General features: G+C 46.0%; 2 protein-coding genes across 5 annotated transcripts in view; one reads left to right on the plus strand and one right to left on the minus strand.

The window, feature by feature from the left end:
• The window catches only part of nckap1l (NCK associated protein 1 like), a 125,328-nt gene that overhangs the window by 94,522 nt on the left and 8,306 nt on the right, over positions 1–22,500 (plus strand). Inside the window, exons 1-15 of one of the 3 annotated variants that reach the window (XR_012386794.1) lie at positions 12,040–12,434; positions 15,600–15,710; positions 15,790–15,882; positions 16,498–16,554; positions 16,641–16,783; positions 17,490–17,580; positions 18,297–18,434; positions 19,236–19,284; positions 19,509–19,665; positions 20,637–20,693; positions 20,878–20,974; positions 21,590–21,699; positions 21,792–21,924; positions 22,035–22,116; positions 22,334–22,392. Coding sequence is in view for 2 of the 3 variants with exons in the window: in NM_001114412.1 (NP_001107884.1) it covers positions 12,345–12,434; positions 15,600–15,710; positions 15,790–15,882; positions 16,498–16,554; positions 16,641–16,783; positions 17,490–17,580; positions 18,297–18,434; positions 19,236–19,284; positions 19,509–19,665; positions 20,637–20,693; positions 20,878–20,974; positions 21,590–21,699; positions 21,792–21,924; positions 22,035–22,116; positions 22,334–22,392 (1,467 nt within the window). In the remaining variant the exon portion in view is untranslated. Of the gene's footprint in view, positions 1–12,039; positions 12,435–15,599; positions 15,711–15,789; positions 15,883–16,497; positions 16,555–16,640; positions 16,784–17,489; positions 17,581–18,296; positions 18,435–19,235; positions 19,285–19,508; positions 19,666–19,837; positions 20,694–20,877; positions 20,975–21,589; positions 21,700–21,791; positions 21,925–22,034; positions 22,117–22,333; positions 22,393–22,500 lie in introns of those variants that run through there. The other 2 variants (NM_001114412.1, XM_073915903.1) reach the window with 2 other exon arrangements.
• On the minus strand, positions 6,055–12,433 carry cdk4 (cyclin dependent kinase 4). Of its 2 annotated transcripts, none has more exons than NM_001077777.2 (8): positions 12,344–12,433; positions 8,565–8,782; positions 8,157–8,292; positions 7,154–7,321; positions 6,871–6,980; positions 6,669–6,719; positions 6,451–6,586; positions 6,055–6,261 (listed from the first exon to the last, which is right to left on the minus strand). In NM_001077777.2, exons 2-8 carry the CDS (start codon positions 8,780–8,782, stop codon positions 6,187–6,189), a joined length of 894 nt encoding a protein of 297 aa, NP_001071245.2. In that variant the 5' UTR covers positions 12,344–12,433; the 3' UTR covers positions 6,055–6,186. The 2 variants fall into 2 exon arrangements, with proteins under 2 accessions (NP_001071245.2, NP_001410700.1); NM_001423771.1 differs by lacking the exon at positions 12,344–12,433 and adding an exon at positions 10,107–10,312.

The raw sequence follows: 22,500 nt of genomic DNA on the forward strand, positions 1-22,500 counted from the left end.
AGAGAGAGAGAGAGAGAGAGAGAGAGAGAGAGAGAGAGAGAGAGAGGAAAAAGAGAGAGAGAGAGAGAGAGAGAGAGAGAGAGAGAGAGAGAGAGAGAGAGAGAGAGAGAGAGAGAGAGAGAGAGGAAAAAGAGAGAGAGAGAGAGAGAGAGAGAGAGAGAGAGAGAGAGAGAGGGAGTGAGAGAGAGAGAGGAAAAAGAGAGAGAGAGAGAGAGAGAGAGAGAGAGAGAGAGAGAGAGATTGGCATTGGTGGAAAAGTATATAGCATTATAGAAGCCATGTATAAGAAAAGTAAATGCGCTGTAAAAGTTGGAAATATGAGAACAGAGTTTGTCCAGCAGAGTCGAGGGGTGCGGCAGGGTTGCAGCCTGAGCCCAACCCTGTTTAATATCTACATTAATGATCTGGCAGACATTCTAGACGGCTCCGACTGCATCCCCGGCCTCACTCTGCTTGACTCTAAAGTAAAGTGCCTGCTGTATGCGGATGACCTGGTGCTGCTGTCTCCCACAGCAGAGGGTCTCCAGCACAGCCTGACTCTGTTGGAGCAGTACTGTGAGGAATGGGCACTGACGGTCAACCTGGACAAAACCAAAGTCATGGTGTTCCAGAAGAAGGCCAGATCTCAGGGACACAAATATCAAATCACATACAGAGGAGAAACTCTAGAGCATTGTAGCAGTTACTCATACCTGGGCATCCAGATCTCTGCCTCTGGGGGCTTCAATCTCGCTGTCAAGACCCTGAGCGAGAGGGCTCGCAGAGCATTCTATGCCATAAAATCACGCTTTGGCCAATTACAGTTACCAACTAAAACATGGATTAAATTATATCACGCTATTATCAAACCTATATTACTATATGGGAGTGAAATTTGGGCACCAGTATTAAAATTTGAAAATTGGAATAAAAGTTTAATTGAACGAACACAATTAGAATTTGCTAAAAGCATATTACATATCCACAGAAACACGTCTAACATTGCCTGCAGGGCTGAACTGGGTTTATACCCGCTAAATTTGGAGATTCAGAAACGAGCTGTTCAGTTCTGGCTGCACCTGCATCAGTCGGACCCCCAGTCTGTCCAATATAAAGCCCTTCTGGCTAATGAAAAACCTACAGTGTCTCATCCTCTAAACACACTGGTATCTGAGCTACTGGAAAAAACACAGACCGAACCCGTCCCCAAACAAAACCTTCACAAACAAATTGACAAAACATTAAAATATAACTATGATGAAAAACTGAAAACTGAACTCAACCTCCAGACTAAACTTAAATGTTATTCGGCCCTAAATAGAACCACACAGTTGGCAAATTATTTATCATTAAAACAATTAAAAGAAAAGCACATTCTTTCTAAATATCGCCTCTGTGATCATGACCTAGACATAGAAAAAGGCAGACATAAAAAATCCTGGACTCCTAAGGAAAAGAGAACATGTAAACAGTGTGACACAAACCAAATAGAGGATGAGACACACTTCCTTCTGTTCTGCCCCAAATACAGCACCACTAGAGAAATATTTTTCCCCCAATTTGAAACATTGATCAATTCATTTTTTAATTTAAATGACTCAGAAAAACTTTACCATATACTCGGAGAGGACGAATTGACATTTGAACTGGCTGCAAAATATGTATATACCCTACACACCATAAGAAACGGTTAATATAAATTTGTGTCTTATTTAAATAATTTAAACTTTTTACTATTATTATTATTATATTTATCAAATGTATTGTTTTTTTTGTGTCATTATATCTTATTTGTATTACTATTAATTATTATTTTCAATGGTTTTAATATGTTTCATATTTGAAATGCTTTGGCAATACTGTATTTAATGTCATGCCAATAAAGCAACTTGAACTGAACTGAACTGAACTGAAACTGAGAGAGAGAGAGAGGAAAAAGAGAGAGAGAGAGAGAGAGAGAAAAAAGAGAGAGAGAGAGAGAGAGAGAGAGAGAGAGAGAGAGAGAGAGAGAGAGAGAGAGAGGAAAAAAAGAGAGAGAGAGAGAGAGAGAGAGAGAGAGAGAGAGAGAGACGCATCTGCCCACACTGTGCCCGGGCAGAGGGGGAAGCTGCAGGCCCGGAGACCCAACTGCACGCTCAGACCTGCGCGCACAGATCTGCACTTCCAGACCAGACAGTGCCCCCTGCTGTTGGGTTGGGTGAAGGAGCAGGTACGGAGACCCAACTGCACACTCAGACCAGCACTTTCTAGCAAGTAGCAACATCAGAAACGCCAGTAAGGTTATTGATTATTAAAGCGATTCCTGAAAATTACCAAGTTTTATGGCATAAATCAATGTGGTGTAAAATATTACACTAACAAACAATTATTTCGGTGTTTGATTTGATCAAAATTAGTGTCAAAAGAGCATTATTTTATGATATTTACAGCTTGCACTTATTTTATGTATTATTGTACCATTCTGGGACAATTTTCTAACAATATTTTCTGGCAAAATAAAAAAAAAAACTTTAAAGTAAAAATGTTAAAATAAAATGTAGGCTATAGCACAATTATTAATTGTAACGTATTTTAGTGCTGTATAGGTCTACTGTTCATATTACTGTATTATCTATCTGAAAGTGCTACGAAAGACAATAACAGTAACACAATAACAGTTTATCAATTATTAATAAGTTCTGTAATGATTACAAACACGTTTTTTGGTGTTCAAAAATCAAAATATCAGTTAATCTGCATAGAATTTACAATATGAGCTCTCCTAGGTGAAATCAAAAATAATTTGCTGTGGTGTGTATTTTTTCCCAAATTTATATTACTTTTAAAAAGTGGGTCTCTGCCAACACTAATACAATGTGCCAAAGACTGCAGATATTTCCAGTTTTTTGCTCTAGTAATGAAAAATCTCCCCAATAAGAATGTAAAGCATTTATGTTATTTTCTGCGTAAAAAAAATAATTTTTACTCCAATTATTATTTTTCACAATTTTTCTATGCATTGTTTACAACTTGACTTGTAGGACCTCATGAAAAAATACACAAAAATAAAGTTTGTTGTGAGACAATTACTTAGAGTACTATAATTGTATGTAAAGAAATTTATTGTATATGAAGATTATATTCATTCCCTCAACTCAATACGAAACAGTGATAAATCCTCAATAATGAAAAACAACAACAAATGTCTGAAAATATTGAACTGAACAATATCTATTTACAAATACAATTAATAAAAATACAACAGAATTAATGCATTAAATCAAAAATCTAGTATGTTTAATATTTCATATAATAATCTATTCAATCACAGCCTAATATTTTATAGTAGAAAAATAGTTTAAATTACAATTTAGAAGCAGCTGAAATCAGGTTAGTCGATCTTTTAAACAGCAGGTGGCGCTGTGAAGGTCTGGAAGTGCAGGTCTAGCTGTCTGAGCGTGCAGTTGGGTCTCCGGGCCTGCAGCTTCATACTATTGCAGAGGTGGAGACAGAGGAACACTTCCTACTGCACAAACTATCAGCACATCCGGGAAACCCTCACCCCAAACTGCAGAGCATTTACCCACACCTCACTGAGTCCGACAACACAACACAGCTGCAGTATTCACTAGAGGAACTCTGGAGAATTATAAATAAATCCGTCAATACTCTCATTATTGATCTTTTAGCACTGTTTTGTTGATTGTTACTGATATGAGGGAATATTTGCTCTATTGGATATTCATGGGGCGACGCAGTTGCGCAGTAGGTAGTGCTGTTGCCTCTAAGCAAGAAGGTCGCTGGTTCGAGTTTAGTTGGCATTTCTGTGTGGAGTTTGCATGTTCTCCCCGCGTTCTACAGTTGCTATGGTAACACAACAACCACAGTAATTGATATGTTGTGGTGATTCTACAGTTGCTATGGTAACACAACAACCACAGTAATTGATATGTTCTGGTGATTCTACAGTTGCTATGGTAACACAACAACCACAGTAATTGATATGTTGTGGTGATTCTACAGTTGCTATGGTAACAACCACAGTAACTGATCTGTTGTGGTGATTCTACAGTTGCTATGGTAACACAACAACCACAGTGATTGATCTGTTGTGGTGATTCTACAGTTGCTATGGTAACACAACTACAGTAATTGATCTGTTCATCACTGTACTGTCCGCAGAGCTCGCTAGTCATGTGTGTGAAGCAGTCTGAAGCAGCAGTAGTGTCAGCGACTGTCCTGAACCACACCGACACCCCCACACAATCAAGCAGACCCAGACAGGGTTATAAATGAACGGCTTTATTTCAGGATGATGGAGACGAACACGAATCATTCCTCATCCCTCCCTCACTCCCTCACTCACTCCCTCACTCCCTCACTCACTCCCTCACTCACTCACTCCCTCACTCACTCACTCACTCACTCACTCACTCACTCCCTCACTCCCTCACTCACTCCCTCACTCACTCCCTCACTCACTCACTCCCTCACTCACTCACTCACTCACTCACTCACTCACTCACTCCCTCACTCACTCACTCACTCACTCACTCCCTCACTCACTCACTCCCTCACTCCCTCCCTCACTCACTCCCTCACTCACTCCCTCACTCACTCACTCCCTCACTCACTCACTCACTCACTCACTCACTCACTCCCTCACTCACTCACTCACTCACTCACTCCCTCACTCACTCACTCCCTCACTCCCTCCCTCACTCACTCCCTCACTCACTCCCTCACTCACTCCCTCACTCACTCCCTCACTCACTCACTCCCTCACTCCCTCCCTCACTCACTCACTCACTCCCTCACTCCCTCACTCACTCCCTCACTCACTCTCTCACTCCCTCCCTCACTCCCTCCCTCACTCACTCACTCACTCACTCACTCACTCACTCACCACTCACTCACTCCCTCACTCACTCACTCACTCCCTCCCTCACTCCCTCACTCACTCCCTCACTCACTCTCTCACTCCCTCACTCACTCACTCCCTCACTCACTCCCTCACTCCCTCCCTCACTCTCTCACTCCCTCCCTCACTCACTCACTCCCTCACTCACTCACTCACTCCCTCACTCACTCACTCACTCCCTCACTCACTCCCTCCCTCACTCACTCCCTCACTCCCTCTCTCACTCCCTCCCTCACTCACTCTCTCACTCCCTCACTCACTCCCTCACTCACTCCCTCACTCCCTCCCTCACTCACTCTCTCACTCCCTCCCTCACTCACTCTCTCACTCCCTCACTCACTCCCTCACTCACTCTCTCACTCCCTCACTCACTCACTCCCTCACTCACTCCCTCACTCCCTCCCTCACTCACTCTCTCACTCCCTCCCTCACTCACTCACTCCCTCACTCACTCACTCACTCCCTCACTCACTCCCTCACTCCCTCCCTCACTCACTCTCTCACTCCCTCCCTCACTCACTCACTCCCTCACTCACTCACTCACTCCCTCACTCCCTCACTCACTCCCTCACTCACTCCCTCCCTCACTCACTCCCTCACTCGTCACATGGGCAGTTTGTTTAGCATGATCGTCATGCAGAGATCCTCCTCTGTGAACACTAATAACATCACACTGATGGAGAACGAGCACTGAAGGGTCAGTTCACCCACAAATCGACATCTACTTAGGGTTATCTCTCCCTCACGGGGTCTTTAACCCATCTTCTGTTAAACATTAAGAAGATATTTAGAAAAATGTTGAACACCAGCAACCATTGACTTATATACTATTTGTTTCTCCTACTTTAGATGTCAATAATTACAACATTTTTCCAAATATCTTCTTTCATGTTGAACAGAAGAGAGAAGCTCCAACAGGTTTCAGACCCCCTGAGGGAGAGATAAGCGCCAGTAGATGTTGATTTGTGGGTGAACTGACCCTTTAAGCCAGCGGAGTCAAACTCAGTTCCTGGAGGGCCGCAGCCCTGCACAGTTCAGCTCCAGCCCTGCTCCAACACACTCACCTGGAGCTTTCAAACAAGCCAGAAGGACTCAATTAGTGTGATCAGCTGTGTTTAATTAGGGGAAAACTAAACTGAGCAGAGCTGCGGCCCTCCAGGAACTGACTTTGACACCCCTGATTTAAGCTCCTCTTCATCACAGAGCAGATGAACACACACACACACACACTCAGGGAATGTTTATCTTCAGTCTGCTGGCTTGTGTGTGTGTGTGTGTGTGTGTGTGTGTGTGTGTGTAGAGCAGCATCACTCGCTGAAGAAGGGATGATCCAGAGCGTTCAGCGCAGAGATCCTCTTCAGCGGGTCGAAGGTCAGCATTTTCTGTCAACACAAGAACACAGAGCTGTCAGCGCGTCTCTCACATCACTCATGCGTTTAGCATCTCCTGCTGAACACGAGCGGTCAGCAGATCCAGGTGACCGATGCAGCATCACTCTCTCCTACAGCGCCCTGCGTCTGAGCTGTGTGTGTTGTGCTCAGGGTTATCTGTCGGTGTGTGTGTAAACGTACCAGCAATAGCTCCGCCCCTTTCTCTGTGATGTCCGGAACGCAGTCTGTGATTGGCCGAGGGCTCTGAGGGCTGAAGTTGTGGTGGGAAAGAGTGACGTCTGTGGGCCACTGATCCTCCGCCGGCAGACCGATCACCCTGAGGGACACACTGATCCGTCAATAACACACCTCATCTCTCTGTGTGAATGTGTGTGTGTGTGTGTGTGTGTTTGACATACGCAAAGATCTTCCCCAGCTGGTCCGCCTCTGAATCTCCGCAGAACAGAGGCCTGAAGAGGAGAATCAGGACAGAATCATCAACTCAAGCTCACAAACCAGAGGACATACAGCAGCAGATCTGCAGCCGCTGACACACACGCGCACGCACGCACGCACGCACGCACGCACACACACACACACACACACTCTGCTGAGACTCACTTGCGTCTGAACATCTCGGCAAAGATGCAGCCGGTGCTCCAGATGTCCACTGGTGTGGCGTATGTGCTCTGCAGGAGCACCTCAGGAGAGCGATACCACAGCGTCACCACCTGACACACACACACACACACACACACACACACACACACACACACACATACACATCAGTATTTGTGTGTCAGCAGTGTGTTCACAGGACATTGTGTGTCTCTGTGTGTGTGTGTGTGTGTGTGTGTGTGTGTGTGTGTGTGTGTGTGTGTGTGTGTGTGTGTGAGTGTCTCACCACCGGGGTCAGTGCCATGTGGCAGCTGTAGATGCGCGCCAGCCCGAAGTCCGCCAGCTTCACCTGCCCTCTGCTGGTCACCAGGATGTTCTCCGGCTTCAGATCCCGATGGAGAACTCGATTAGTGTGCAGGAACGCCAGACCACACAGCAGCTGCTGCATCAGGTCCTACACACACACACACACACGCACACACACACACGCACACACACACACATTACAGGAACGCAAGACAACACAACAACTGCTGCATCAGGACCTGCAGAACACACACACACACTCTCTCTCTCTCCATGTTATTCAGCAGGTGTTATCAGGGAATAACACACTGTTGAAGTGTCAGAAATGACCAATCAGCCCTCCAGACAGCTGTCTAATAAATACAATTAAAGCATGCTGTAATGCTTTATAAAGGATTATGAAGGCCCTGTGATATTGAAATAATGTGAGCATCAGTGTGTTAGTCGTGCTGATATCTATAATATCCAGAAACAGAGACGACATTCACATTGAGCAGATAGAACGTCTGCAGTTTGTCTCGTCCGCCTAAATGGATCAAGCACATCACTTCATACAGCAGTTTCTCATCAAATATCCTGACCAATCACACGCTCTCTCCTGTCTGGCATGCCCCGCCCTCTTCTTCTCATTGGTTGTTCATCTGATGCGCTTGAGCTCAACCACGTTTATACAGATGATGCCATCATTCATCACCGATGGCCGATAGACAACACGATGCTGAGCCGGCATCGCCAATCCTCCACCCCGCCCCGCCCCCATCGCAAACCCGCTCGCAAACAACACATACTCACAAACCCGCTCGCAAACAACACACACTCAGGCCCCGCTTACACTGACACAGCTTACTTTATACATGGCATGCGCTCAGCTGAGAAGACCCCGCTCTGACCAATTAACCCACAATATAACTGAACTATTGGTCAAACAATAAATATTCATGTGTGTGTGTGTGTGTGTGTGTGTGTGTGTGTGTGTGTCTTACTCTGATTTTGTCCACAGGCAGTCCCGGTGCTGGAACTTTCTCCAGGTATGTCCTGAGATCCTGATCCACATGTTCAAACACCAGCGTCACTTTAGTCTCCTGATCCGTCCTGAGGGTCGCGCACACGTCCATCAGCCTGAAACACACACACACACACACACAGATTACACACTTACAAAATGCCTGATCATAGACACACACACCCCGTCATCACGCACAGAGGACGCGACACACAGATTACGAGATCTTTCAGCAAAACAAGAACCTCAAACAAACAGTTGCAGAACTACTACAGTTCTGAAGGAGATCAGTGTGTGTGTGTGTGTGTGTGTGTGTGTGTGTGTGTGTGCCCATGAGTAATTGTGTGTATCAGTGATTGTGTGTGTGTATGTAACTGTGTGTGTGTACCTGACGATGTTGGGATGGTCGAACTGCTCCAGGCGCTTCAGCAGAGCCACCTCTCGAACCGTGGACAGTGGGAGTCCGTCCTGATTGGTCTGCACCCGAACGCTCTTCAGCGCCACAAACTGCCCGCTGTCCCGATCCCGAGCCTTATAGACGGTCCCGTAAGCCCCGCCCCCGATCTCTGCTACTGGCTCATACTGCAGCCCCACCTCCTGCGCCATCTGCAAACACACACACATTACTGTGCCATCACCTGATGCACGCGCACACAAGTTCCTCTGCAGGCATCATTACCTGCACAAACATACACACGCTCACACACCTGTACACACACACACACACACCTGTACATGTGCACACACTGCTGTCAGTATGTGTGTGTGACTCTGCTGTAAGACAGAAACATCAGTTTTAGCTGTATTAAGACAAACCTGCACACACACACACACACACACACACCAGTTTCTCCACATTTACTCAACAGCTCAGTTGTGTGGCGCTGCTGGTTGTGTAAACAGGCCACAAACACACAAACCCAGAGCCTGAAAGCACATCACCATCACTAGAGCCAGAACAACCTCGAACACACTCTGTGTGTGTGTGTGTGTGTGTGTGTGTGTGTGTGTGTGTGTGTGTGTGTGTTAATACGCACACTTTGATTCTCCTCTTTCTTAATATAAGACTTCTCTGATGATCATTAGTGTGACATACAGACATGTAGGCTGTCATTGATCTAAATAAACTGTACACACACACACACACACACACACACACACACACAGTAAAGCAAGCAACACTGCATTTCTGCTGCCCAGCGCTGCACCATTACAACATTTCCCCACAAAAAACTTCCTAAAATGTCAAAAATTGACTTTATTTTTAAACATTTTCCATATTTGAGTGTTTGGTGGATGATGATGACCTGTAATTTACTGCTTCTCACACACAACATGTAAATATATATATATATATTTGGTGCATCAGTAAAGCTGGCCACTGTGCGCTGTTCATCCTCCCTCCTGTTTAATGTTTATAAGTGTGTGATAATTGTAGAAGTGTTTCAGTGAGGTTAACTCTGTGTTCATAGTATAAGAGAGCGTGTTTTTCTTAATAACTGTACATTTTCTTTGATATGACACCACACAGGCTCCTTATATTGATGTGTGTGTGTGTGTGTGTGTGTGTGTGTGTTCAGTAGAGCTCCTGCAGTTGTCTTCTCCGTGTTCTGCACTCTTCAGCTCAGCGGCAGTGTGAGGATGTGTTTACCCGCTGCTGCTGGAGGAGTGTGTCCTGCACCGCTGTAATGAGGTAAACTGTGGTAAAGCGCTGTTAGTGCTGGCCGGAGCTGCTCATTCCCAGGAGGAGCAGAACAACATCAGTCACAATCACGACACTCACAGACTCAACAACACAACAACAACAACACGTCATCAAACACATCCACCGAGCTGAACCAGCATAATCGAGACATCATAACACGGGTCATTACGAGCACTGTATATACTGAACACACACACACACACACACACACTTCTGAGCACTCACCACGTTTCTCCGCGCGTGCACAGCTAGTTAAACTAGTTTATGAGAGTGCAGCGCGCATCGCTTCTGCTCCGCGGCGCTCAGATGCGGGCTGTTGTGCGGAGTTTGCTGTTGACTGAGGATTTCAGTTCATATTTCAGAAGTTTAACTCATTAAAGTTTGTGTGAGAAACTCTGGCCTGTTCACAGTCTGTCTCAACTCACTTCCTGTTTGATCTCAAGGCGGAGCGACACGACTAGACCCTCACACACTTCAGCCAATCACAACACACTTCCAGCAGTCACCTAACACACTTACACCAGTAAACTTACCTCACTAGCACACTTACACCAGTAAACTTACCTCACTAACACACTTACACCAGTAAACCTCAATATTACCCTAATAAACGACTTGAACTGCATCCCCACATCAGCAGACATTGGGTGAGTGTGAACACGTGTGCTGTGAGTTGTGTTTGACTGCAGGTAATTCAGCACACATGATTAATGTGCTCCTCATCATTTATGTTGTGTTTTCTGAATAAACACTTTGCAGTTTGGGTTCCACTGTCGCCTCACAGCAAGAAGGTCGCTGGTTTGAGTCTCGGCTGGGTCAGTTGGTGTTTCTGTGTGGAGTTTGCATGTTCTCCCCGTGTTGGCGTGGGTTTCCTCCAGGTGCTCCGGTTTCCCCCACAGTCCAAACACATGCGCTATAGGGGAATTGGGTAGGCTAAATTGTCCGTAGTGTATGAGTGTGTATGGATGTTTCCCAGAGATGGGTTGCAGCTGGAAGGGCATCCGCTGCGTAAAAAATATGCTGGATAAGTTGGCGGTTCATTCCGCTGTGACGACCCAAGATTAATAAAGGGACTAAGCCGAAAAGAAAATAAATAAATGAATGTTTCCTGCAACACATTTCAGAAACAGCTGCATCAGTGAAGCGTTTCCCACTCTGTCATGCTGCCGCTCCTCTTCACAACACTCAGAGACGTTTAGGGACTGAAGACGGCGAGTGCTGAAGTGTTTCAGGGATAATTCTGTCTCATTCCTCCTGCAAACAAGTCTTAGTGTAGGCAACAGTACAGCGCCACACATTCTCTATTGGAGACAGGTCAGGACTGCAGGCAGGTCAGTCCAGCGTCTGTCTCCTCTGGAGCATCACAGAAGAGCAGGTCACCTTCGCCAAGAGCACCGACACAACCCCAGACCATGACAGAGCCGGGCTGCTGGACGTGTTGCTGGTGTCAGTCTGGATGATCCTCTTCTTCTTTGGTGTGGAGCACACGGCGTCCATTTCTCCCAGAAACACCTGAAACACTGCTTCATCTGAGCACAGGACACGTCTCCACTGTGTGATGCTGCATCCCAGACGCCTCCCAGCCCAGAGAAGCGCTGCTGGACACTGTTAACATAGGGCTTCCTCTTGGCACAGTGCAGTGTTGGCTGGTGTTTGTGGATGTGACTCTGTATTGTGCTGCTTGTCACAGGTTTAGCGCAGTAGTGCTGAGCCCATGTGCTGATCTGCTTATAGATGAATGAAGATTCTTGATTTGTAGTAAAGCTACATCACCAACACACGTCATCAGCATATGATAATGTGCATTTCTGTGAGGGCGAGGCCACAGACACTCTTATTAACCTGAGAGAAAATTAAATGAAAATGTGTGTGTCCAGCAGGTGTCAGCAGTGTGTGTTGTGTTTCCTCTGTCTCAGCAGGTACAGACAGGTGAAGGCCTCATCATGTGCTGGGTTAGATGTGGTTGTGTTAGGGTTATTAGATCCTGAAATCTCAGATTGCACATAACATCAGCTGTGAGTCAGTAATGTGTGCAGTCTCAGGACAGACACTGACGCGTCACTCAACCAGAACAGAAGATACTTTGAAGAATGTTGAACACCTGTAGCCATTCACTTCCATTGTAGGAAAATAAATACTGTAGAGGTCAATGGTTACAGGTTTTCCTTTGTGTTCAACTGAAGAAAGAAACTCATTAAGGGTTTGAAATGCCTGAGGAAGTGTGTATGATGACAGTGTTAAAGTTATGTGTGAACTAACCCTTTAAAGGCACTTCATCAGACTGAGCAGTGAGTGTGATGGGCGAGAGAGGATCGACACAGTGAACTCAGATTAGAGAAAGCTGAGAGCGGAAGTGGAGCGCTGCCTCCGCCTGCTGAACGTGTAGATTTCACTTCTGCTCCATCTCCGAGCTCTTCAGTCTGCACACACACACACACACACACACACTCACACACACTCACCATGGCCTACCAGCTGAAACTGGCGGAGAAGCTGCTGATCCTCCGTGACCGTGGGCAGGGTGTGCTGGTGCGCATCAACCACATCAAGAAGGTGAGCGGAGCCGCTTCTGAAGTCCTCAGTCCAGATCCACACGCTGAAACCCTCTGCTTTATACGTTCCTGCTGCTCCTCACTGTGGACCTGACTGAGCGATGCTGGAAACAGTGTCCGGTGTAGTCTAACAGATCTTAGAAATGAGGGATATGTCTGTCTGCTCTGAGAACTGCTCTGTGTACAGCTGTTCAGACACGCGTGCTCGTCTTCTTCATATAATACACCTGCATTATTCACCTTAAAGAGTCGTAATGGCAGCATCAGTGGCAGGAAGCGGCTTCACTGCTCTGTGTTTTTCATTGGTTTATGATGTGTGCTCTTCTGTTCTGGTTTTCTTCATGTAGTTTGGAGAGTTTGTGCTGTGTTTTCTGCTTTGTGTTTTCTGAAGAAAGTCATGTTGAGTGTCAGTTTTGGAGAGAAAGAGGAAGTGCATGCAGGAAGTGAACGGGACTGTGAAAACCACATCTCTGTTTCTCTCTCTCTCTCAAAGACAGACACACACACACACACACACACACACACACATACACACACACTCAGCTTCAGAACAGTGTTACACAGTGTTTCATGTCCATCTATATAACACACACACACACACACACACACACACACTACTCAATACTCAGACACACTCGGCTCGCCTCCTGTTTTTCACATACTATACAGTAGGGAGGCATGTGACATAGACATATAAGGCGTCTAGAGCTCAAGCATGATTCCTCAAGTCAGCGTATCAGTGTGTGTGCGGTCGTCTGTAGTGTCTGAATCTATGATGAGCTGTACAGGGTTGGATATCCTGCTAATTGTTTACACCTGTGTCTTCTCAGTCCAAATCCTCGTCTCTCCATCAGTCTTTCATTGCTGTGTTTGACTTCAAAAGCATGTTGTGGTGAACTTTGACAGACTAGGCATCAACAGGTGTTATTGTTCTCAGGATGGCGCATCTCATATAATGATTAAAACTTATTATCGGGTTATAAGGAGATATAGAGTGTATTGTCAGCATAACAGTGGTCTCAAAGGTCATCTCACGTCTCCCTAAGGTCATCACTAGTCTATAAAGGTCATTGCTAGTCTCTCAAAGGCCATTACTATTATGTAAAGATCATAACTAGTCTCCCAAAGGTCATCACTAATTTGTAAAAGTCATCACTAGTCTCTCAAAGGTCATCGCTGGACTCTAAAGTTCATTACTAGTCTCCACAGGTTATCACTGGTTTCCCAAAGATCATCACTAGTCTGTAAACATCATCACTAGTCTGTAAAGGTCATCACTAGTCTGTAAAGGTCATCACTAGTCTGTAAAGGTCATCACTGGTCTCTCAAAGGTCATCACTAGTCTGTAAAGGTCACCACTAGTCTCTTAAAGGTCATCACTAGTCTGTAAAGGTCATCACTAGTCTGTAAAGGTCATCACTAGTCTGTAAAGGTCATCACTGGTCTCTCAAAGGTCATCACTAGTCTGTAAAGGTCACCACTAGTCTCTTAAAGGTCATCACTTGTCTGTAAAGGTCATCACTAGTCTGTAAAGGTCATCACTAGTCTGTAAAGGTCATCACTGGTCTCTCAAAGGTCATCACTAGTCTGTAAAGGTCACCACTAGTCTGTAAAGGTCATCTCTAGTCTCTCAAAGGTCATCACTAGTCCTACAAAGGTCATCACTTGTCTGTAAAGGTCATCAGTAGTCCTACAAAGGTCATCACTTGTCTGTAAAGGTCATCACTAGTCTCTCAAAGATCATCACTTGTCTGTAAAGGTCATCACTAGTCTGTAAAGGTCATCAGTAGTCCTACAAAGGTCATCACTTGTCTGTAAAGGTCATCACTAGTCTGTAAAGGTCATTACTAGTCTCTCAAAGGTCATCACTACTCTGTAAAGGTCATCAGTAGTCCTACAAAGGTCATCACTTGTCTGTAAAGGTCATCACTAGTCTCTCAAAGGTCATCACTAGTCTGTAAAAGTCATCACTAGTCTGTAAAGGTCATCACTAGTCTCTCAAAGGTCATCACTAGTCCCTCAAAGGTCATCACTAGTCTGTAAAGGTCATCACTAGTCTCTCAAAGGTCATCACTAGTCTGTAGAGGTCATCACTAGTCTGTAAAGGTCATCTCTAGTCTCTCAAAGGTCATCACTAGTCCTACAAAGGTCATCACTTGTCTGTAAAGGTCATCAGTAGTCCTACAAAGGTCATCACTTGTCTGTAAAGGTCATCACTGGTCTCTCAAAGGTCATCACTAGTCTGTAAAGGTCATCACTAGTCTCTCAAAGGTCATCACTAGTCCCTCAAAGGTCATCACTTGTCTGTAAAGTTCATCAGTAGTCCTACAAAGGTCATCACTTGTCTGTAAAGGTCATCACTGGTCTCTCAAAGGTCATCACTAGTCTGTAAAGGTCATCACTGGTCTCTCAAAGGTCATCACTAGTCTGTAAAGGTCATCACTAGTCTCTCAAAGGTCATCACTAGTCTGTAAAGGTCATCACTAGTCTGTAAAGGTCATCACTAGTCTCTCAAAGGTCATCACTAGTCTGTAGAGGTCATCACTAGTCTGTAAAGGTCATCTCTAGTCTCTCAAAGGTCATCACTAGTCCTACAAAGGTCATCACTTGTCTGTAAAGGTCATCAGTAGTCCTACAAAGGTCATCACTTGTCTGTAAAGGTCATCACTAGTCTCTCAAAGATCATCACTTGTCTGTAAAGGTCATCAGTAGTCCTACAAAGGTCATCACTTGTCTGTAAAGGTCATCACTAGTCTGTAAAGGTCATTACTAGTCTCTCAAAGGTCATCACTAGTCTGTAAAGGTCATCAGTAGTCCTACAAAGGTCATCACTTGTCTGTAAAGGTCATCACTAGTCTCTCAAAGGTCATCACTAGTCTGTAAAGGTCATCACTAGTCTCTCAAAGGTCATCACTAGTCCTTCAAAGGTCATCACTTGTCTGTAAAGGTCATCAGTGGTCTCTCAAAGGTCATCACTAGTCTGTAAAGGTCATCACTAGTCATCAATAGTTTGTTAAGGTCATCACGAGTCCCCCCAAAGGTCATCATGAGTTCCCAATTGCTCTGCTTTTATTTTGCAGAGTTGAACCCATTGCACTTCTTCTTATTTTGTTTTGTAGCTATGCATCTATATATGTTCAGTGTATATGTACATTCATTATTTCAGGTTTTCTCAGACCCAAAGCGAAGACCTTCATACTTCACTGATAAAAGCATGGAGTCTGCCATAAAATACATCAACAGAAAATTCCCCAACATCGACTTCAGGGGTGGCAGTGTGAGTGTCCTCAGCTCAGACTCATCTGCTGGTGTCTTTGCTTTCTGCTCATCTTCTCCATCTCCTCATGTTTGTACAGCAACAGCTGAGCAGCATTCAGAAACAGAAGACCGCCGTGCTGGAGTGTCTGCACAGCTACTACGAGTCCTTCATAGATGTCATGGAGTTCAGGGTAAGAGCATTAACCCATGTCTACCACATCTAAGTGTACCTTCCATACGGTATACAGTAGTCAACACTAGAAGTGGATCAAGAGATTTTCAAAATTGCTGATCAGTCAAGATGCAGTGCTGTTCAATAGTTTTAGAACAACTTTGATGCAAGTTGACTACTGTATATCACCCTTCGAAGGGCACTTCAGAGAGCAAACAATCATGGCCGCTATACTGAAGTGTTGATCCAAACAGAAGTCCTCAAAACTGTCCATTATGAAGGGCCCTTGAGAATGAGGGATTCGAAGGGTACAACTGATGGACACTTCAAGCCCCCATGATCTTTCAGCAGAGACGTTGTTTGGTGTCAAACAGCATATTACATTCATACGGTTTCATCCCTGCGCCCTAATCCCTTAGAAGTTGAATACTGCAGATTTTTACAAAAACAGACAACTGAATTTCAGGAAACCCTTGGATTTACACTGAAAGGCTTGTGTAGGTCACTGGGGTTTAATAGAGTGAAAGATGTGCCGGTGGCCAGAGTTATCCTGAACTGGATCTGGAATCACTTTCAGATTTTACAACATATGACATGTTATGATTATTGTTTTGATCCTGGTGTATTTCTGTAGGACCATGTTTATGAGCTGTTGAACACAATCGACGCCTGTCAGTGCTTCTTTAACATCGTAAGTCTGACTCTTGGAGAGAATACAGAATTCACAAGGCGACAAGAGGCGGTCTGACATTCACCTGTGCTCATCAACTGTTTCAGATTGTGAATTTTGACCTGACCAAGAATTACCTGGACCTCGTGGTCACCTACGCCTCTGTCATCTACATGCTGTCCCGCATTGAGGACAAGAAAGCCATAGTGGGAATGTATAACTCTGCGTATGAGCTGTCCAACGGGAACAGGTACACACACTGCATCTACAAACACACGGTGAAGAGAACTTCAGTGCTTCACAGCTCAGTTAACTGCTCAGAGATTCTTTTGTTTTGAGCATTCTGGGATTGGAAATGGACCATCGAGTTGATGATTTATTTCAACAAATCATGCTTCCATACTAAATTAAGTGTGAGCTGTAAATTCTCATTAGACTAGGTAGAATATTTGACACATTACGTTTGTTTTTGAGTCAATGCTTTTGTCTAAAGCTGACATGTCCAAACTCGGTCCTGGAGGGCCGGTGTTCTGCAAAGTTTAGTTCCAACCCCAATCAGACACACCTGGGCCAGCTAATCAAGCTCTTACTAGGCTTTCTAGAAACATCCATGCAGATGTGTTGAGGCAAGCTGGAGCTAAAATCTGCAGGAAACCGACCCTCCTGGACAGAGTTTGGACACCCCTGCTCTAAAGCAACTCACTAGTAGAGGTCTAGTTGCAAATCACAAGTAACTCTCAAAACTCCACTGGAGTCCCGAGTCAAGTCCAAACTCTACATTAATTAAATTTGAGACTCGAGTCCAGGTCAACTCAAAAGCTACTGACGCGAGTCCACATCTCTGCTTGCTAGGCTTTGCTAGTGATAGATAGATAGAGAGAGAGAGAGAGAGAGAGAGAGAGGGAACAGGAGATCATAACCCTAACATATGCTTGTGTGTGTTTGGTGATGCGCAGTGATCCCTCGTACCCTCGTCTGGGACAGATGTTCTTAGAGTACGAACACCCCTGGAAGAAGCTGTCTGAGGAGTTCGGTCCACACACTAAGGTCAGTCCGTCAGCGTCTCTCAACTTACTTTTCAATGTCGAGGTGTTTGCACACTGAAGTCTGAAACTGTGTGGGTTTGTGTTCATGTCCAGTAATCTGTCTCGTACACAACATGCACATGATGCACATTCATTAATCCATTGCAAAAACACACAAACCCTTTCAGAGTTAATGTAAGCGGTGATGTTTGTTCTCCGCTCTCTTCTTCACAATAGAGAGAGGAATAAAGAGTGTTCCTCCTGTAATCTAGACACAGAAGATGGAGACTTCACCTTATTATCAAACAGCTGCATGAGATTATCCCAGTTTATTTCAGGAAATCAGTGGAACTTTCACACTTTACCTGTGAAGCTTCACATATGTCCATCCGTAAACGAATCGCAGAGAGAGTGTGCGAGTATATCCAGACCGTGGAGGCTGAGCTGCCAAAACACCTCACAAAACACTTTCAGCTGCTGAAAATGAAAAAATCAAACCTGATCTCAATTCTTTTATGTCAGAAGGAACTTCTGGAGGCTGTGTGTGATAATGACCGACACGACCTGAGGCTGAATTCAGTTTTTAACATGCAAAACTTTGGACAAACATTTTCGTCTTCAGTGTGCAATGAGCTCACCGTTCCCAAGAATGCCCCTCACATCAGCATCAGTGTTATTACAGCCTGTTCTCATGTGTGTGTGTGTGTGTGTGTGTGTGTGTGTGTGTGTGTGTGTCAGGCGGTGACGGAGGCTGTTCTCTCTCTGCATCTGGTGTATCCGCGCAGGAATCTGACTGCAGATCAGTGGCGCAGTGCTCAGCTCCTGTCCCTGCTGGCTTCACCCGCCGCCATGCTGAGCCCGGCCTGCTGTGACACTGTAGGTACACCACACGGCTAATGAGCCTTTATAAACACCACAAAACAGCCTGGGCACAGTCACACACCCTTCACTGCGGTCGATGCCGACACAGACGCGCAACTCCCAAGATATATAACTGCTCGTCACAATGACACATAATACGAGCTCTGTGATTGGTCAGATTGGTAGCGTTGATGAGTGTGGGCGGGGCTGAGAGCTGCAGGGGCGGAGCGAGTGTTTAACAAGTCCTGCTGAGGAGCTCCAGACGGAGACACAGTGATGTTTATGATTAATAAATGCAATTTCCTACTCTCATGAGCTTTGGGTCATGACTGAAAGGACACGATCTTGGATACAAGCGGCCGGAATGAGTTTCCCCAGCAGGGTGGCAGGGCGCACTCTTATAGATAGGGTGAGGAGCTCTGACACCCGGGAGGAGCTTAGAGTAGAGCCGCTGCTCCTCCACATCCAGAGAAGTCAGCTGAGGGGGCTCGGGCATCTGTTTCAGATGCTTCCTGGGCGCCTACCTAGGTGTCCAGACATGTCCCAACAGGAGGAGGCCTTGGGGAAGACCCAGGACACGCTGGAGGGACTATGTCTCTCGGCTGGCCTGGGAACACCTCGAGAAAACAAACTCCACAGTGGAGAATCCCACCAGTGCAGCAGACTCCACTGCTCTCAGCATTCTCAATTCTCTAAGAAGATCTCAGATAACTGCTCTGTCGCTTCATCTGGGCTTCCGTTTGTAGTAGATGACATGATATGTTCACACCTGAGACAGGCCGACGGCTGATGTAATACTCTGATGGTTGTTTGTAGGTGGCGTGTGAGTATCTGTCCATGGAGGTGATGGAGCGCTGGATCCTCAGTGAGTAATCAATTCATTTCCATTAACGAGAGGATGAGAGGATGAGTGTGTCCATCAGCTTCCATCACAGCAGAGCATGCTGGAGTAATGAGAGTGTGTGTGTGTGTGTGTGTGTGTGTGTGTGTGTGTCACGTCTCTGGATTGGAGTGAAAGTTCAGCCGGAGCCGCTCAGTGTGTGAACAGCATCTGAAGTGTTGTTGTTGTGTTAATGTTGTGTCTGTCAGTCGGGTTCCTGTTGTGTCATGCGAGTCTCAACACCAACGCAAACTCTCAGAGTCTGTGGAAGATGGCGCTGCGCAACGGCCTGTACATCAGCATCATCAGAGACGAGCTGCTCAACATACACAAGCTCTCAGAGGAGTTCTTCGACAGTCTTAAAGGGTAACACACACACACACACACACACACACACACACACAGTACATCTCTATCAGAGTCCTGAAACCCCAAATCAGGAACAGTTTAAGGCAGTGTGGAAAGCTCTAGTGCTTTAGGAGCAGAGATGGGTCGAGGATCGCCAGTTTGGCCACAAATAGGAGAGGAAATGAGTGAGATGTGTGAAAGGACAAGAGCGCAAGCCTGAGCTGAAAAACCGTGACCTCTGACCCCTCAGGGGCCGCTGCATCAAGAGTCCTCATATAAGCAGATCAGCACATGGGCTCAGCACTACTGCGCTAAACCTGTGACAAGCAGCACACAGAGTCACATCCACAAACACCAGCCAACACTGCACTGTGCCAAGAGGAAGCCCTATGTTAACAGTGTCCAGAAGCGCTTCTCTGGGCTGGGAGGCGTCTGGGATGGAGCATCACACAGTGGAGACGTGTCCTGTGCTCAGATGAAGCAGTGTTTCAGGTGTTTCTGGGAGAAATGGACGCCGTGTGCTCCACACCAGAGAAGAAGAGGATCATCCAGACTGACACCAGCAACACGTCCAGCAGCCCGGCTCTGTCATGGTCTGGGGTTGTGTCGGTGCTCTTGGCGAAGGTGACCTGCTCTTCTGTGATGCTCCAGAGGAGACAGACGCTGGACTGACCTGCCTGCAGTCCTGACCTGTCTCCAATAGAGAATGTGTGGCGCTGTACTGTTGCCTACACTAAGACTTGTTTGCAGGAGGAATGAGACAGAATTATCCCTGAAACACTTCAGCACTCGCCGTCTTCAGCAGCGGCAGCATGACAGAGTGGGAAACGCTTCACTGATGCAGCTGTTCATGCAATAATGTGAATATTTAGAAAAAACAGTATTGCAAACACAACTCTCAGCACACTCAGAAATCACGGCTCTCTTTGTTATTTGTGTCTTCCACACTGACCCAGAGTCTGCTGATTTGAGTTTCTCTGTTCCTGCAGGTACAGTAAACGCATCGCTGACATCAAGGAGTGTAAAGAGCACGTGCTGGCCAACTGGTGAGGCTCCTCATTCAGAGTGTGTGTGTGTGTGTGAGAGAGAGTCTGTGCATGTGTGTGTGAGTCTATGAGTGTGTGTGTAGTCCCCATACTGATGTGTGTGTGTGTGTGTGTGTGTGTATGTGTGTGTGTGTGTGTGTGTGTGTGTGTGTGTGTGTGTGTGTGTGTGTGTGTGTGTTTTCAGCGGTGCGTTGCGCAGAGAGAAGCGCAGCTATCTGAGGAACGCCCTGAAGGAGCTGACTAAAGTGCTGGAGGACGAGCCGGCGCTGCTGGGACCCAAGGCCAGTCTACTGCCTTTATTTACTCAGGAAGGAGCGTCAGTGTGCTGCAGCTGATCTACAGCGCATGCAGGAACTTTATTCATTATTAATTCCTCACATTATTAACCCTCGAGGGCTCGCTACACTGCTTTCTCCTTGTTTGAGGGTGATAAATATACAATATCCTGGTTATACAACATTTACACACACACAGAGAGTGACACACATGATTGAGGATTTATTTAAATGATAATAATTCAGATTTGATCTCAGTAAGTCCACCATCAGCATTGTAGATGATTTAAGTTTGACCTGATGTGGTTCTGCTGATGAATGTCCTGGTGTGCCCAGAGCCCAGACCTGAACCCTGCTGAGCAGATAAGAGGAAGCAGTGGGTGTGAATACTTCTGCACGCTACTGTTCGCTTTAAATTCTCCATAAATTTGCAAAGATTTCAAACGAATTCCTTCACATTATTGGCTGGAGGATTTGCGGAAGCGAACGGAACTGAGCGCCGCTGAACTGAACACGCTTTGCTGTACGGCTGTGTGGAAAAAGTGAAGCGCAGTGGTTCTGTCCTGTAGATTAACCTGTAGTGTGTGTGTGTGTGTGTGTGTGTGTGTGTGTGTTCTGCAGGTGTTGTTTGTGTTCATGGCGCTGTCGTTCTCTCGGGATGAAGTGCTGTGGCTCGTGCGGCACATGGAGAACATCCCCAAAACCAAAACACCGGAGGATTACGCAGACCCGTGAGTTCACTGCACAGCACTGCTGCTCTGACGTGTGCATGTGTGTCTGTATGATGGTGTGTGATGGTGTGTGTGTGTGTGTGTGTGTGCAGGCAGATGGCCGAGCTGCTCTTCTACATGGAGAAGTTGCGCGCGCTGCTGCTGCGTCACAGATACGTGGTTCAGCGATATCATCTGCAGTATCTGGCACAGTACGACGCGCTCGTGCTCAACGACACCATTCAGGTGCTCAGAGGAACACACACACACACACACACACACACACACACACACACACACACACACACACACACACACACACAGGTATGTCATTGCTCTCCCCTGTTGTGTTTCAGGGCATGCTCGTGTGTCCAGAGGAGGAGTCTGTGCTCATGTCCTCATTCGTCTCCACTCTGTCTGCGCTCAGCCTCAAACACTGTGAGTTACACACACGAACATACACTGACTGAGTGTGTGTGTGTGTGTGTGTGTGTGTGTGTGTGTGTGTGTGCTTCAGTGTTGTCTGTATAATTGAGCAGCTTTGACTGAACTCGTGTCCAGCATTGACCAATCAGTGTAACACTCACTGTGTGTGTGTGTGTATGCGTGCGTGTGTGTGTGTGTGTGTGTGTGTGTGTGTGTGTGTGTATTACAGTGGATGCAGGAGAACAGTTTGACCTCAAGCCACTCAGACTGGACTGGTTACGACTGCAGGTACACATGAGTTTACACACACACACACACACACACACACACACACACACACACACACACACACACACACACACACACACACACACACAGTGTAAACTCTTGAAATGC

This window comes from Danio rerio, chromosome 11 (assembly GCF_049306965.1).
Source record: "Danio rerio strain Tuebingen ecotype United States chromosome 11, GRCz12tu, whole genome shotgun sequence".
Lineage (NCBI taxonomy): Eukaryota > Metazoa > Chordata > Actinopteri > Cypriniformes > Danionidae > Danio > Danio rerio.

Excerpts from the sequence above, each read along its gene's own strand:
- cdk4 (NM_001077777.2), bottom strand. The coding sequence starts at position 8,782 with ATGGCGCAGGAGGTGGGGCTGCAGTATGAGCCAGTAGCAGAGATCGGG. Across the intron at positions 8,293-8,564 it reads GACCATCCCAACATCGTCAG|GCTGATGGACGTGTGCGCGA; the intron begins GTACACACACAC and ends TGTGTGTTTCAG. Across the intron at positions 6,587-6,668 it reads CAGCTGGGGAAGATCTTTGC|GGTGATCGGTCTGCCGGCGG; the intron begins GTATGTCAAACA and ends TGTGTCCCTCAG.